The sequence below is a fragment of the Oncorhynchus mykiss genome, chromosome 10, assembly GCF_057628025.1.
Source record: "Oncorhynchus mykiss isolate SJ-2025 chromosome 10, ASM5762802v1, whole genome shotgun sequence".
In the NCBI taxonomy this organism is placed as follows: Eukaryota; Metazoa; Chordata; class Actinopteri; order Salmoniformes; family Salmonidae; genus Oncorhynchus; species Oncorhynchus mykiss.
The window spans coordinates 77,948,650-77,961,642 of record NC_143031.1 but is presented as its reverse complement, the minus strand read 5'-3'; the positions used below and the strand labels follow the sequence as shown (position 1 = coordinate 77,961,642).

Here is a 12,993-nt window from a genome sequence, read left to right as displayed (position 1 = left end):
TTCATTCTGTGTGTGTGTATTTGTGTGTGTTCATTCTGTGTGTGTGTATTTGTGTGTGTTCATTCTGTGTGTGTGTATTTGTGTGTGTTCATTCTGTGTGTGTGTAGGTGGGCCTGGCTAAAGGTCTGAAGGCGCGTGGTAACGTAGAGGACTGGCTGGGTAAAGTAGAGGAGGCCATGTTCTCTTCCCTCCGCCGCCTCAGCAAGGCCTCCATCGCTGACTACCAGAGTAAAGAACGAGAGGAGTGGGTGGTGGCTGGACACCCCTCACAGGTATACACACACACACACACACACACACACACACTAACCTCCATCGCTGACTACCAGAGCAAACAACGAGAGTAGCCTCTGAAGAAATGAATGAATTCCTATTGTATGTTTATCATGTGTTGTAAACCTGGTGTCTGTAAGAGGTTAATGTCCATCTGCAGTGTTCCTCTGTGTCCACCAGGTGGTGTTAACCATCAGTCAGTTGATGTGGTGCAGAGACCTGGACGGCTGTCTGGAGGGAGACCACGACCACTTCATGGCCCTGCAGGACTTTGAATATGTCAACATTGATGTACGACCGTCCACAATGACTGTTTTCAACAGCCTACAGTGGTGACAACACCTTGGAACAGAGATGCTTATCTTCATAGAAATACTTTTGTTTTTTATCATTTGATGATTCTCCTCGTGTCTGTCTGTCTGCTTGTCTGTCTGCTTGTCTGTCTGTCTGCCTGCCTCCTTACTTATCTGTCTGTCTGCTTGTCTGTCTGTCTGCCTCCCTCCCTACTTGTCTGTCTGTCTGCTTGTCTGTCTGCCTGCCTCCCTCCCTACTTATCTGTCTGTCTGCTTGTCTGTCTGCTTGTCTGTCTGCTTGTCTGTCTGCTTGTCTGTCTGTCTGCTTATCTGTCTGTCTGCTTGTCTGTCTGTCTGCCTCCCTCCCTACTTGTCTGTCTGCTTGTCTCTCTGCCTGCCTCCCTCCCTACTTATCTGTCTGTCTGCTTGTCTGTCTGCTTGTCTGTCTGCTTGTCTGTCTGCATGCCTGCCTCCCTACTTATCTGTCTGTCTGCTTGTCTGTCTGCCTGCCTCCCTCCCTACTTATCTGTCTGTCTGCTTGTCTGTCTGCTTGTCTGTCTGCCTGTCTGTCTGCCTGCCTCCCTCCCTACTTATCTGTCTGTCTGCTTGTCTGTCTGCTTGTCTGTCTGCCTGCCTCCCTCCCTACTTATTTGTCTGTCTGCTTGTCTGTCTGCTTGTCTGTCTGCTTGTCTGTCTGCCTGCCTGCCTCCCTACTAATCTGTCTGTCTGCTTGTCTGTCTGCCTGCCTCCCTCCCTACTTATCTGTCTGTCTGCTTGTCTGTCTGCTTGTCTGTCTGCCTGTCTGTCTGTCTGCCTGCCTCCCTCCCTACTTATCTGTCTGTCTGCTTGTCTGTCTGCTTGTCTGTCTGCCTGCCTCCCTCCCTACTTGTCTGTCTGTCTATCTATCTGTCTGTCTGTCTATAGAGGCTGAATGCCCTAGCAGCCCTGGTTCGAGGCCAACTCCCCACCCTGCACCGTAACATCATCACAGCTCTCATCACCGTAGACGTGCACGCCAGGGACATTGTCACAGACCTCGTGGCCCGGAAGGTACTGTAAGGCCTGCAAACCACCCACTGCATCATGGGAAGTGTAGTTCATTCCAAAAAGATAGTTTTACATAAATCCAACTTGTCTGATCAAAAATAACAGTTTATTTGGCCTTGACCTTGATTAGTGACCAAGGGTGTGTGTGTGTGTGTGTGCGTGTGTGTGTGTGTGTATGTGTGTCTGTGTCTGTGTCTGTGTGTGTGTGTGTGTGTGTGTGTGTGTGCGTGCGTGCGTGCGTGTGTGTGTGTGTGTGTAGGTTGACTCCAGCAGTAGCTTTGAGTGGCAGAGGCAGCTGCGTTACTACTGGGACTTGGACCTAGATAACTGTGTGGCCAGGATGGCTCTGTCCACCTACATCTATGGATATGAATACCTGGGGGCCTGCCCTCGCCTCGTCATCACCCCACTCACGGTAACACGCACACACACACACACACACACACACACACACACACACACACACACACACACACACACACACACACACACGAGACAGTGACAAACAATGTATCAAAGCAACAGTCTAAGACATTGCAGATGGTATCCTTCTGTGCATGATTGTCTTGGTGTGTGTGTGTGTGTGCACCTGCACTTCGGGACATTTTCCCTCATCAGACTGCATGGGGAAATCAGAAAAGCACTACGTGGGGAAATATGTGTCAGGATGCCTTGATTAACATGCCCATGTTCCTCCGTGTCTCAAAGTTAAGTTAAGTCCAAATATATTTTATATTTGAGATTCTTCAAAGTAGTCACCCTTTGCCTTGATGACAGCTTTGCCCACTCTTGGCATTCTCTCAACCAGCTTCACCTGGAATGATTTTCCAACAGTCTTGAAGGAGTTCCCACATATGCTGAGCACTTGTTGGCTGCTCTTCACTCTGCGGTCCAACTCATCCCAAACCATCTCAATTGGGTTGAGGTCGGGTGATTGTGGAGGTCAAGGTCATCTGATGCAGCACTTCATCACTCTCCTTCTTGGTCAAATAGCTCTTACACAGCCTGGAGGTGTGTTGGGTCATTGTCCTGTTGAAAAACAAATGATAGTCCTACTAAGCTCAAACCAGATGGGATGGCGTATCGCTGCAGAATGTGGTGGTAACCATGCTGGTTAAGTGTGCCTTGAATTCTAAGTAAATCACAGACAGTTTCACCAGCAAAGCACCCCCACAGCATCACACCTCTTCCTCCGTGCTTCACTGTGGGAACCACACATGCAGAGATCATCCGTTCAACTATCCTGCGTCTCACAAAGACATGACGGTTGGAACCAAAAATCTCAAATTTGGAGTCATCAGAACAAAGGACAGATTTCCACCAGTCTAATGTTCATTGCTTGTGTTTATTGGCCCAAGCAAGTCTCTTCTTCTTATTGGTGTCCTTTAGTAGTGGTTTCTTTCCAGCAATTCAACCACAAAGGCCTGATTTACACAGTTTCCTCTGAACAGTTGATGTTGAGATGTCTGTTACTTGAACTCTGTGAAGCATCTATTTGGGCTGCAATTTCTGAGGCTGGTAGCTCTAATGAACTTGTCCTCTGTAGCAGAGGTAACTCTGGGTCTTCCTTTCCTGTGGCGGTCCTCATGAGAGCCAGTTTCATCATCGCTTTTGCGACTGCACTTGAAGAAACTTTCAAAGTTCTTAATTTTCCTGATTGACTGACCTTCATGTCTTAAAGTAATGATGGACTGTAGTTTCTCTTTGCTTATTTAAGCTGTTCTTGCCATACTATGGACTTGGTCTTTCACAAAAATAGGGCTATCTTCTGTATACCACCCCTAATTTGTCACAACACAACTGATTAGCTCAAATGCATTAAGAAGGAAATAAATTCCACAACCCCGTTTTGTCTCTGTAGGATCTCTCCATCCATTAATCCCGTTGTATGTCTCTCTAGGATCTCTCTAGGATCTCTCTAGTATCTCTCCATCCATTAACCCATTGTGTCTCTCTAGGATCTCTCTATGATCTCTCTAGTATCTCTCCATCCATTAATCCCGTTGTATGTCTCTCTAGGATTTCTCTAGGATCTCTCTAGTATCTCTCCATCCATTAACCCATTGTGTCTCTCTAGGATCTCTCTATGATCTCTCTAGTATCTCTCCATCCATTAACCCATTGTGTCTCTCTAGGATCTCTCTAGGATCTCTCTATGATCTGTCTAGTATCTCTCCATCCATTAACCCATTGTGTCTCTCTAGGATCTCTCTAGGATCGCTCCATCTATTAACCTGTTGTCTCTCTCTAGGATCTCTCCATCCATTAACCTGTTGTCTCTCTCTAGGATCTCTCCATCCATTAACCTGTTGTATGTCTCTCTAGGATCTCTCCATCCATTAACCCGTTGTATGTGTCTCTCTAGGATCTCTCTAGGATCTCTCCATCCATTAACCTGTTGTATCTCTCTAGGATCTCTCCATCCATTAACCTGTTGTCTCTCTCTAGGATCTCTCCATCCATTAACCTGTTGTATCTCTCTAGGATCTCTCCATCCATTAACCTGTTGTACGTCTCTCTAGGATCTCTCCATCCATTAACCCGTTGTATGTGTCTCTCTAGGATCTCTCCATCCATTAACCTGTTGTATCTCTCTAGGATCTCTCCATCCATTAACCTGTTGTCTCTCTCTAGGATCTCTCCATCCATTAACCTGTTGTATCTCTCTAGGATCTCTCCATCCATTAACCTGTTGTATCTCTCTAGGATCTCTCTAGGATCTCTCCATCCACTAACCCGTTGTATGTGTCTCTCTAGGATCTCTCCATCCATTAACCTGTTGTATCTCTCTAGGATCTCTCTCGGATCTCTCCATCCATTAACCCCTTGTATGTCTCTCTCTAGGATCTCTCCATTCATTAACCTGTTGTATGTGTCTCTCTAGGATCTCTCCATCCATTAACCTGTTGTATCTCTCTAGGATCTCTCCATCCATTAACCCATTGTATGTGTCTCTCTAGGATCTCTCCATCCATTAACCCGTTGTATGTGTCTCTCTAGGATCTCTCCATGCATTAACCTGTTGTATCTCTCTAGGATCTCTCTAGGATCTCTCCATTCATTAACCTGTTGTCTCTCTCTTGGATCTCTCTAGGATCTCTCTAGGATCTCTCTAGGATCTCTCCATACATTAACCTGTTGTCTCTCTCTAGGATCTCTCCATCCATTAACCTGTTGTATGTCTCTCTCTAGGATCTCTCCATCCATTAAGCTGTTGTATGTATCTCTCTAGGATCTCTCCATCCATTAACCTGTTTTATGTATCTCTCTAGGATCTCTCCATCCATTAACCTGTTGTATGTCTCTCTCTAGGATCTCTCCATTCATTAACCTATTGTATGTCTCTCCCTAGGATCTCTCCACCCATTAACCTGTTGTATGTCTCTCTCTAGGATCTCTCCATTAATTAACCTCTTGTATGTCTCTCCCTGGGATCTCTCCACCCATTAACCTGTTGTATGTCTCTCTCTAGGATCTCTCCATCCATTAACCTGTTGTATGTCTCTCTCTAGGATTTCTCCATCCATTAACCCATTGTATGTCTCTAGGATCGTTGCTACCTGTGTCTGATGGGGGCTCTTCAGTTAGACCTTGGTGGGGCTCCAGCAGGACCAGCTGGAACAGGGAAGACGGAGACCACTAAGGACCTGGCCAAGGCTCTGTCCATCCAGTGTGTTGTCTTCAACTGTTCTGATGGACTGGACTACAAGGTACTGATTAGACTGACCAGCACAGAACCTTCTATTCCAGGGTTTCCCAAACTCAGTCCTGCCCCAGCACTGCACGGCTGAGTCAAATAATCAGAGCCTGATGATGAGTTGGTTATTTCAATCAGCTGTGTAGTGCTAGGGCAAGAACCAAACCGAGTTTGGGGAACCCTGTTCTCTCCCTCTCTTCCTTTACCCTTCTAATCCTAACCCTCTGTCTCCCTCTCTCCTATTGTCTTTGTTTTACCCAGACACTAACACTAGGGGACAGTGTCACCACAGCAGTGGACTTTCTTCATAATGAAGGATCCTGTTTTATTCCTGCTATCTGCTTAACCAATCACCTGTCTGTGTTGTAGATGATGGGGAAGTTCTTCAGTGGTCTGGCCCAATCAGGGGCCTGGTGTTGTTTTGATGAGTTTAACCGCATCGACATCGAGGTGCTGTCTGTCATCGCCCAGCAACTCATTACTATCCGCAATGCCAAGATGGCCAAGGTATACCCTCCCCTTTCCCCTGCCTGTCCCAATATCTTTACATTTAGAAACTGGGTGGTTCGAGCCCTGAATGCTGATTGGCTGAAATCCGTGGTATATTAGACAGTATACTACCGGTATGACAAAACATACATTTTTTACTGCTCTAATTATGTTGATAAGCAGTTTATAATAGCATTAAGGCAACCCTGGGTTTGTGGTATATGGCCAATGTAGCACGGCTAAGGGCTGTATCCAGGCACTCTGCGTTGTGTCGTGCTTAAGAACAGCCGTTAGCCGTGGTATATTGGCCAATAACCACATCTCCTTGGGCCTTATTGCTGGAATATATCACAAATACAGTATATACTGGTACCTACAACTCACCACCATCCACAATGTGAATGTGGCCAAGGTATAGCTACACCTGGTGACCCACAGCCTTCCTAGTTCTAACCTCCATCCATCACACCAGTCAGGCAAGATTGATGTCCGCTCGGCTGAAGAAGTTGTTAGCCCTCTGAACTAAAGCCTGGATATCAGGTCTGTTTCTTCAGACCTCAGTGTAACAGAGGTAGTTTAACTAACAGAATCGTCTGTTCCTGTTGTCACGGTGATGTCGTTCTACCTAAGTAAACGACACGGTAGATGCTCACAACCCCGGTTCAGTCCTCCGTGTCATGTGGTCTCTGTCTTGTAGCTGTCCAGGTTCATGTTTGAGGGCAGAGAGATCAAGCTGGTGATGACATGTGCTGCCTTCATCACTATGAACCCGGGCTACGCTGGACGCACTGAGCTCCCTGACAACCTCAAAGCCCTGTTCAGACCCATAGCCATGATGGTGCCCAACTATGCCCTGATCGCTGAGGTACCTGGGGGGGCTACTGGGGGGGCTGGGGATGTGTTACGATGCTGAGGTCATTTGTAGCTGGGGACCAGATCATTGACTTCCGTTTCTCCCCCTCCATGCTTCCGTTCTCTCCTCCTCCATGCTTCCATTCTCTCTTCCTCTATGCTTCCATTCTCTCCTCCTCTAGGTGATCCTCTACTCTGAGGGTTTTGAGTCCAGTAAGACTCTGGCCCGAAAGATGACCCAGATGTACAAGCTGTGTTCAGAGCAGCTCTCCCAACAGGACCACTACGACTTCGGCATGAGGGCCGTCAAGTCTGTCCTCGTCATGGCAGGGTAGGACCCACAGGGGGTGCTATTCTATACCGGTCTAGGGTAGGACCCACAGGGGGTGCTATTCTATACTGGTCTAGGGTAGGACCCACAGGGGGTGCTATTCTATACTGGTCTAGGGTAGGACCCACAGGGGTGCTATTCTATACTGGTCTAGGGTAGGACCCACAGGGGGTGCTATTCTATACTGGTCTAGGGTAGGACCCACAGGGGGTGCTATTCTATACTGGTCTAGGGTAGGACCCACAGGGGGTGCTATTCTATACTGGTCTAGGGTAGGACCCACAGGGGGTGCTATTCTATACTGGTCTAGGGTAGGACCCACAGGGGGTGCTATTCTATACTGGTCTAGGGTAGGACCCACAGGGGGTGCTATTCTATACTGGTCTAGGGTAGGACCCACAGGGGGTGCTATTCTATACTGGTCTAGGGTAGGACCCACAGGGGGTGCTATTCTATACTGGTCTAGGGTAGGACCCACAGGGGGTGCTATTCTATACTGGTCTAGGGTAGGACCCACAGGGGGTGCTATTCTATACTGGTCTAGGGTAGGACCCACAGGGGGTGCTATTCTATACTGGTCTAGGGTAGGACCCACAGGGGGTGCTATTCTATACTGGTCTAGGGTAGGACCCACAGGGGGTGCTATTCTATACTGGTCTAGGGTAGGACCCACAGGGGGTGCTATTCTATACTGGTCTAGGGTAGGACCCACAGGGGGTGCTATTCTATACTGGTCTAGGGTAGGACCCACAGGGGGTGCTATTCTATACTGGTCTAGGGTAGGACCCACAGGGGGTGCTATTCTATACTGGTCTAGGGTAGGACCCACAGGGGGTGCTATTCTATACTGGTCTAGGGTAGGACCCACAGGGGGTGCTATTCTATACTGGTCTAGGGTAGGACCCACAGGGCTGCTATTCTATACTGGTCTAGGGTAGGACCCACAGGGGGTGCTATTCTATACTGGTCTAGGGTAGGACCCACAGGGGGTGCTATTCTATACTGGTCTAGGGTAGGACCCACAGGGGGTGCTATTCTATACTGGTCTAGGGTAGGACCCACAGGGGGTGCTATTCTATACTGGTCTAGGGTAGGACCCACAGGGGGTGCTATTCTATACTGGTCTAGGGTAGGACCCACAGGGGGTGCTATTCTATACTGGTCTAGGGTAGGACCCACAGGGGGTGCTATTCTATACTGGTCTAGGGTAGGACCCACAGGGGGTGCTATTCTATACTGGTCTAGGGTAGGACCCACAGGGGGTGCTATTCTATACTGGTCTAGGGTAGGACCCACAGGGGGTGCTATTCTATACTGGTCTAGGGTAGGACCCACAGGGGGTGCTATTCTATACTGGTCTAGGGTAGGACCCACAGGGGGTGCTATTCTATACTGGTCTAGGGTAGGACCCACAGGGGGTGCTATTCTATACTGGTCTAGGGTAGGACCCACAGGGGGTGCTATTCTATACTGGTCTAGGGTAGGACCCACAGGGGGTGCTATTCTATACTGGTCTAGGGTAGGACCCACAGGGGGTGCTATTCTATACTGGTCTAGGGTAGGACCCACAGGGGGTGCTATTCTATACTGGTCTAGGGTAGGACCCACAGGGGGTGCTATTCTATACTGGTCTAGGGTAGGACCCACAGGGGGTGCTATTCTATACTGGTCTAGGGTAGGACCCACAGGGGGTGCTATTCTATACTGGTCTAGGGTAGGACCCACAGGGGGTGCTATTCTATACTGGTCTAGGGTAGGACCCACAGGGGGTGCTATTCTATACTGGTCTAGGGTAGGACCCACAGGGGGTGCTATTCTATACTGGTCTAGGGTAGGACCCACAGGGGGTGCTATTCTATACTGGTCTAGGGTAGGACCCACAGGGGGTGCTATTCTATACTGGTCTAGGGTAGGACCCACAGGGGGTGCTATTCTATACTGGTCTAGGGTAGGACCCACAGGGGGTGCTATTCTATACTGGTCTAGGGTAGGACCCACAGGGGGTGCTATTCTATACTGGTCTAGGGTAGGACCCACAGGGGGTGCTATTCTATACTGGTCTAGGGTAGGACCCACAGGGGGTGCTATTCTATACTGGTCTAGGGTAGGACCCACAGGGGGTGCTATTCTATACTGGTCTAGGGTAGGACCCACAGGGGGTGCTATTCTATACTGGTCTAGGGTAGGACCCACAGGGGGTGCTATTCTATACTGGTCTAGGGTAGGACCCACAGGGGGTGCTATTCTATACTGGTCTAGGGTAGGACCCACAGGGGGTGCTATTCTATACTGGTCTAGGGTAGGACCCACAGGGGGTGCTATTCTATACTGGTCTAGGGTAGGACCCACAGGGGGTGCTATTCTATACTGGTCTAGGGTAGGACCCACAGGGGGTGCTATTCTATACTGGTCTAGGGTAGGACCCACAGGGGGTGCTATTCTATACTGGTCTAGGGTAGGACCCACAGGGGGTGCTATTCTATACTGGTCTAGGGTAGGACCCACAGGGGGTGCTATTCTATACTGGTCTAGGGTAGGACCCACAGGGGGTGCTATTCTATACTGGTCTAGGGTAGGACCCACAGGGGGTGCTATTCTATACTGGTCTAGGGTAGGACCCACAGGGGGTGCTATTCTATACTGGTCTAGGGTAGGACCCACAGGGGGTGCTATTCTATACTGGTCTAGGGTAGGACCCACAGGGGGTGCTATTCTATACTGGTCTAGGGTAGGACCCACAGGGGGTGCTATTCTATACTGGTCTAGGGTAGGACCCACAGGGGGTGCTATTCTATACTGGTCTAGGGTAGGACCCACAGGGGGTGCTATTCTATACTGGTCTAGGGTAGGACCCACAGGGGGTGCTATTCTATACTGGTCTAGGGTAGGACCCACAGGGGGTGCTATTCTATACTGGTCTAGGGTAGGACCCACAGGGGGTGCTATTCTATACTGGTCTAGGGTAGGACCCACAGGGGGTGCTATTCTATACTGGTCTAGGGTAGAACCCACAGGGGGTGCTATTCTATACTGGTCTAGGGTAGGACCCACAGGGGGTGCTATTCTATACTGGTCTAGGGTAGGACCCACAGGGGGTGCTATTCTATACTGGTCTAGGGTAGGACCCACAGGGGGTGCTATTCTATACTGGTCTAGGGTAGGACCCACAGGGGGTGCTATTCTATACTGGTCTAGGGTAGGACCCACAGGGGGTGCTATTCTATACTGGTCTAGGGTAGGACCCACAGGGGGTGCTATTCTATACTGGTCTAGGGTAGGACCCACAGGGGGTGCTATTCTATACTGGTCTAGGGTAGGACCCACAGGGGGTGCTATTCTATACTGGTCTAGGGTAGGACCCACAGGGGTGCTATTCTATACTGGTCTAGGGTAGGACCCACAGGGGGTGCTATTCTATACTGGTCTAGGGTAGGACCCACAGGGGGTGCTATTCTATACTGGTCTAGGGTAGGACCCACAGGGGGTGCTATTCTATACTGGTCTAGGGTAGGACCCACAGGGGGTGCTATTCTATACTGGTCTAGGGTAGGACCCACAGGGGGTGCTATTCTATACTGGTCTAGGGTAGGACCCACAGGGGGTGCTATTCTATACTGGTCTAGGGTAGGACCCACAGGGGGTGCTATTCTATACTGGTCTAGGGTAGGACCCACAGGGGGTGCTATTCTATACTGGTCTAGGGTAGGACCCACAGGGGGTGCTATTCTATACTGGTCTAGGGTAGGACCCACAGGGGGTGCTATTCTATACTGGTCTAGGGTAGGACCCACAGGGGGTGCTATTCTATACTGGTCTAGGGTAGGACCCACAGGGGGTGCTATTCTATACTGGTCTAGGGTAGGACCCACAGGGGGTGCTATTCTATACTGGTCTAGGGTAGGACCCACAGGGGGTGCTATTCTATACTGGTCTAGGGTAGGACCCACAGGGCTGCTATTCTATACTGGTCTAGGGTAGGACCCACAGGGGGTGCTATTCTATACTGGTCTAGGGTAGGACCCACAGGGGGTGCTATTCTATACTGGTCTAGGGTAGGACCCACAGGGGGTGCTATTCTATACTGGTCTAGGGTAGGACCCACAGGGGGTGCTATTCTATACTGGTCTAGGGTAGGACCCACAGGGGGTGCTATTCTATACTGGTCTAGGGTAGGACCCACAGGGGGTGCTATTCTATACTGGTCTAGGGTAGGACCCACAGGGGGTGCTATTCTATACTGGTCTAGGGTAGGACCCACAGGGGGTGCTATTCTATACTGGTCTAGGGTAGGACCCACAGGGGGTGCTATTCTATACTGGTCTAGGGTAGGACCCACAGGGGGTGCTATTCTATACTGGTCTAGGGTAGGACCCACAGGGGGTGCTATTCTATACTGGTCTAGGGTAGGACACAGACCAGGTAGGACACAGAGAGAAAAACAGAACTCTATTCAATCAAAACCACCAGCCGGTATCTGACAGTTTCTGGGCTTATGAAAAAACAAGGTAAAGGTTTATGTACAAATCAGATTGAAACGATATTCAGTTTTATCCTCATAGTGCCGTTTACAGATCTCCCTCTACCCATAACCCTCTACCCAGAACCCTCTACCCTTACGCATTTTACAGCCACTTCTATGCAAATGTGAACCCTTGGTTGCATCCCCAATGGCACCATAATCCCTATGCAGTGCACTGCTTTTGACCAGCTTTATATAGGGAATAAGGTGCCATTTGGGACACAGACCTTATTGTCAAAACTGAGAGTGACACAGTGCAGGATGGTGACAGGAAGAGCAGACTAGACAAGGGAAATGCCTTGTTTCCTCTCTGCAGGGCTGACTCAGAGAGAATAAGATAGTAGTATATGACATCCTGCCTGGTCTACTGACCCGTTCCTCATCACACGACAGCTCCCTGACAGGAAGGACTGAGACACTGTATCAACATCATATTAAAGATGATTGGCATCATTCAGATCCTCCTGGTCTAGATGTGGTAGTAATGTCCCCTGTCTTTCCCATCCATCACACTCCTGGTCTAGATGTGGTAGTAATGTCCCCTGTCTGTCCCATCCATCACCCTCCTGGTCTAGATGTGGTAGTAATGTCCCCTGTCTGTCCCATCCATCACACTCCTGGTCTAGATGTGGTAGTAATGACCCTGTCTGTCCCATCCATCACCCTCCTGGTCTAGATGTGGTAGTAATGTCCCCTGTCTTTCCCATCCATCACACTCCTGGTCTAGATGTGGTAGTAATGTCCCCTGTCTGTCCCATCCATCACCCTCCTGGTCTAGATGTGGTAGTAATGTCCCCTGTCTGTCCCATCCATCACACTCCTGGTCTAGATGTGGTAGTAATGTCCCCTGTCTGTCCCATCCACCACGCTCCTGGTCTAGATGTGGTAGTAATGTCCCCTGTCTGTCCCATCCACCACGCTCCTGGTCTAGATGTGGTAGTAATGTCCCCTGTCTGTCCCATCCATCACGCTCCTGGTCTAGATGTGGTAGTAATGACCCTGTCTGTCCCATCCACCACGCTCCTGGTCTAGATGTGGTAGTAATGTCCCCTGTCTGTCCCATCCATCATGCTCCTGGTCTAGATGTGGTAGTAATGTCCCCTGTCTGTCCCATCCATCATGCTCCTGGTCTAGATGTGGTAGTAATGTCCCCTGTCTGTCCCATCCATCATGCTCCTGGTCTAGATGTGGTAGTGATGTCCCCTGTCTGTCCCATCCATCACCCTCCTGGTCTAGATGTGGTAGTAATGTCCCCTGTCTGTCCCATCCATCATGGTCTAGATGTGGTAGTAATGTCCCCTGTCTGTCCCATCCATCACGCTCCTGGTCTAGATGTGGTAGTAATGTCCCCTATCTGTCCCATCCATCACGCTTCATCCCAGATTGACTCACGCAGCTATTGTCTTGTCACAGGGTGAGCTGTTCATTTTACAGGTGTGAGTAACAAGCCCTCTGACAGTTTAGAGCCACCCTCTTCTGTCTGTCTCATTCA

At 49.6% G+C, this 12,993-nt stretch overlaps 1 protein-coding gene across 1 annotated transcript in view; it reads left to right on the top strand.

Moving 5' to 3' along the window:
- Positions 1 to 12,993, top strand: part of LOC110533220 (dynein, axonemal, heavy chain 6) — a 191,597-nt gene that overhangs the window by 48,974 nt on the left and 129,630 nt on the right. Inside the window, exons 26-33 of the mRNA XM_090188666.1 lie at positions 108 to 272; positions 454 to 564; positions 1,491 to 1,616; positions 1,873 to 2,028; positions 5,162 to 5,323; positions 5,680 to 5,817; positions 6,497 to 6,664; positions 6,834 to 6,982. Of these exons, the coding sequence (XP_090044792.1) occupies positions 108 to 272; positions 454 to 564; positions 1,491 to 1,616; positions 1,873 to 2,028; positions 5,162 to 5,323; positions 5,680 to 5,817; positions 6,497 to 6,664; positions 6,834 to 6,982 (1,175 nt within the window). The remainder of the gene's footprint in view (positions 1 to 107; positions 273 to 453; positions 565 to 1,490; positions 1,617 to 1,872; positions 2,029 to 5,161; positions 5,324 to 5,679; positions 5,818 to 6,496; positions 6,665 to 6,833; positions 6,983 to 12,993) is intronic.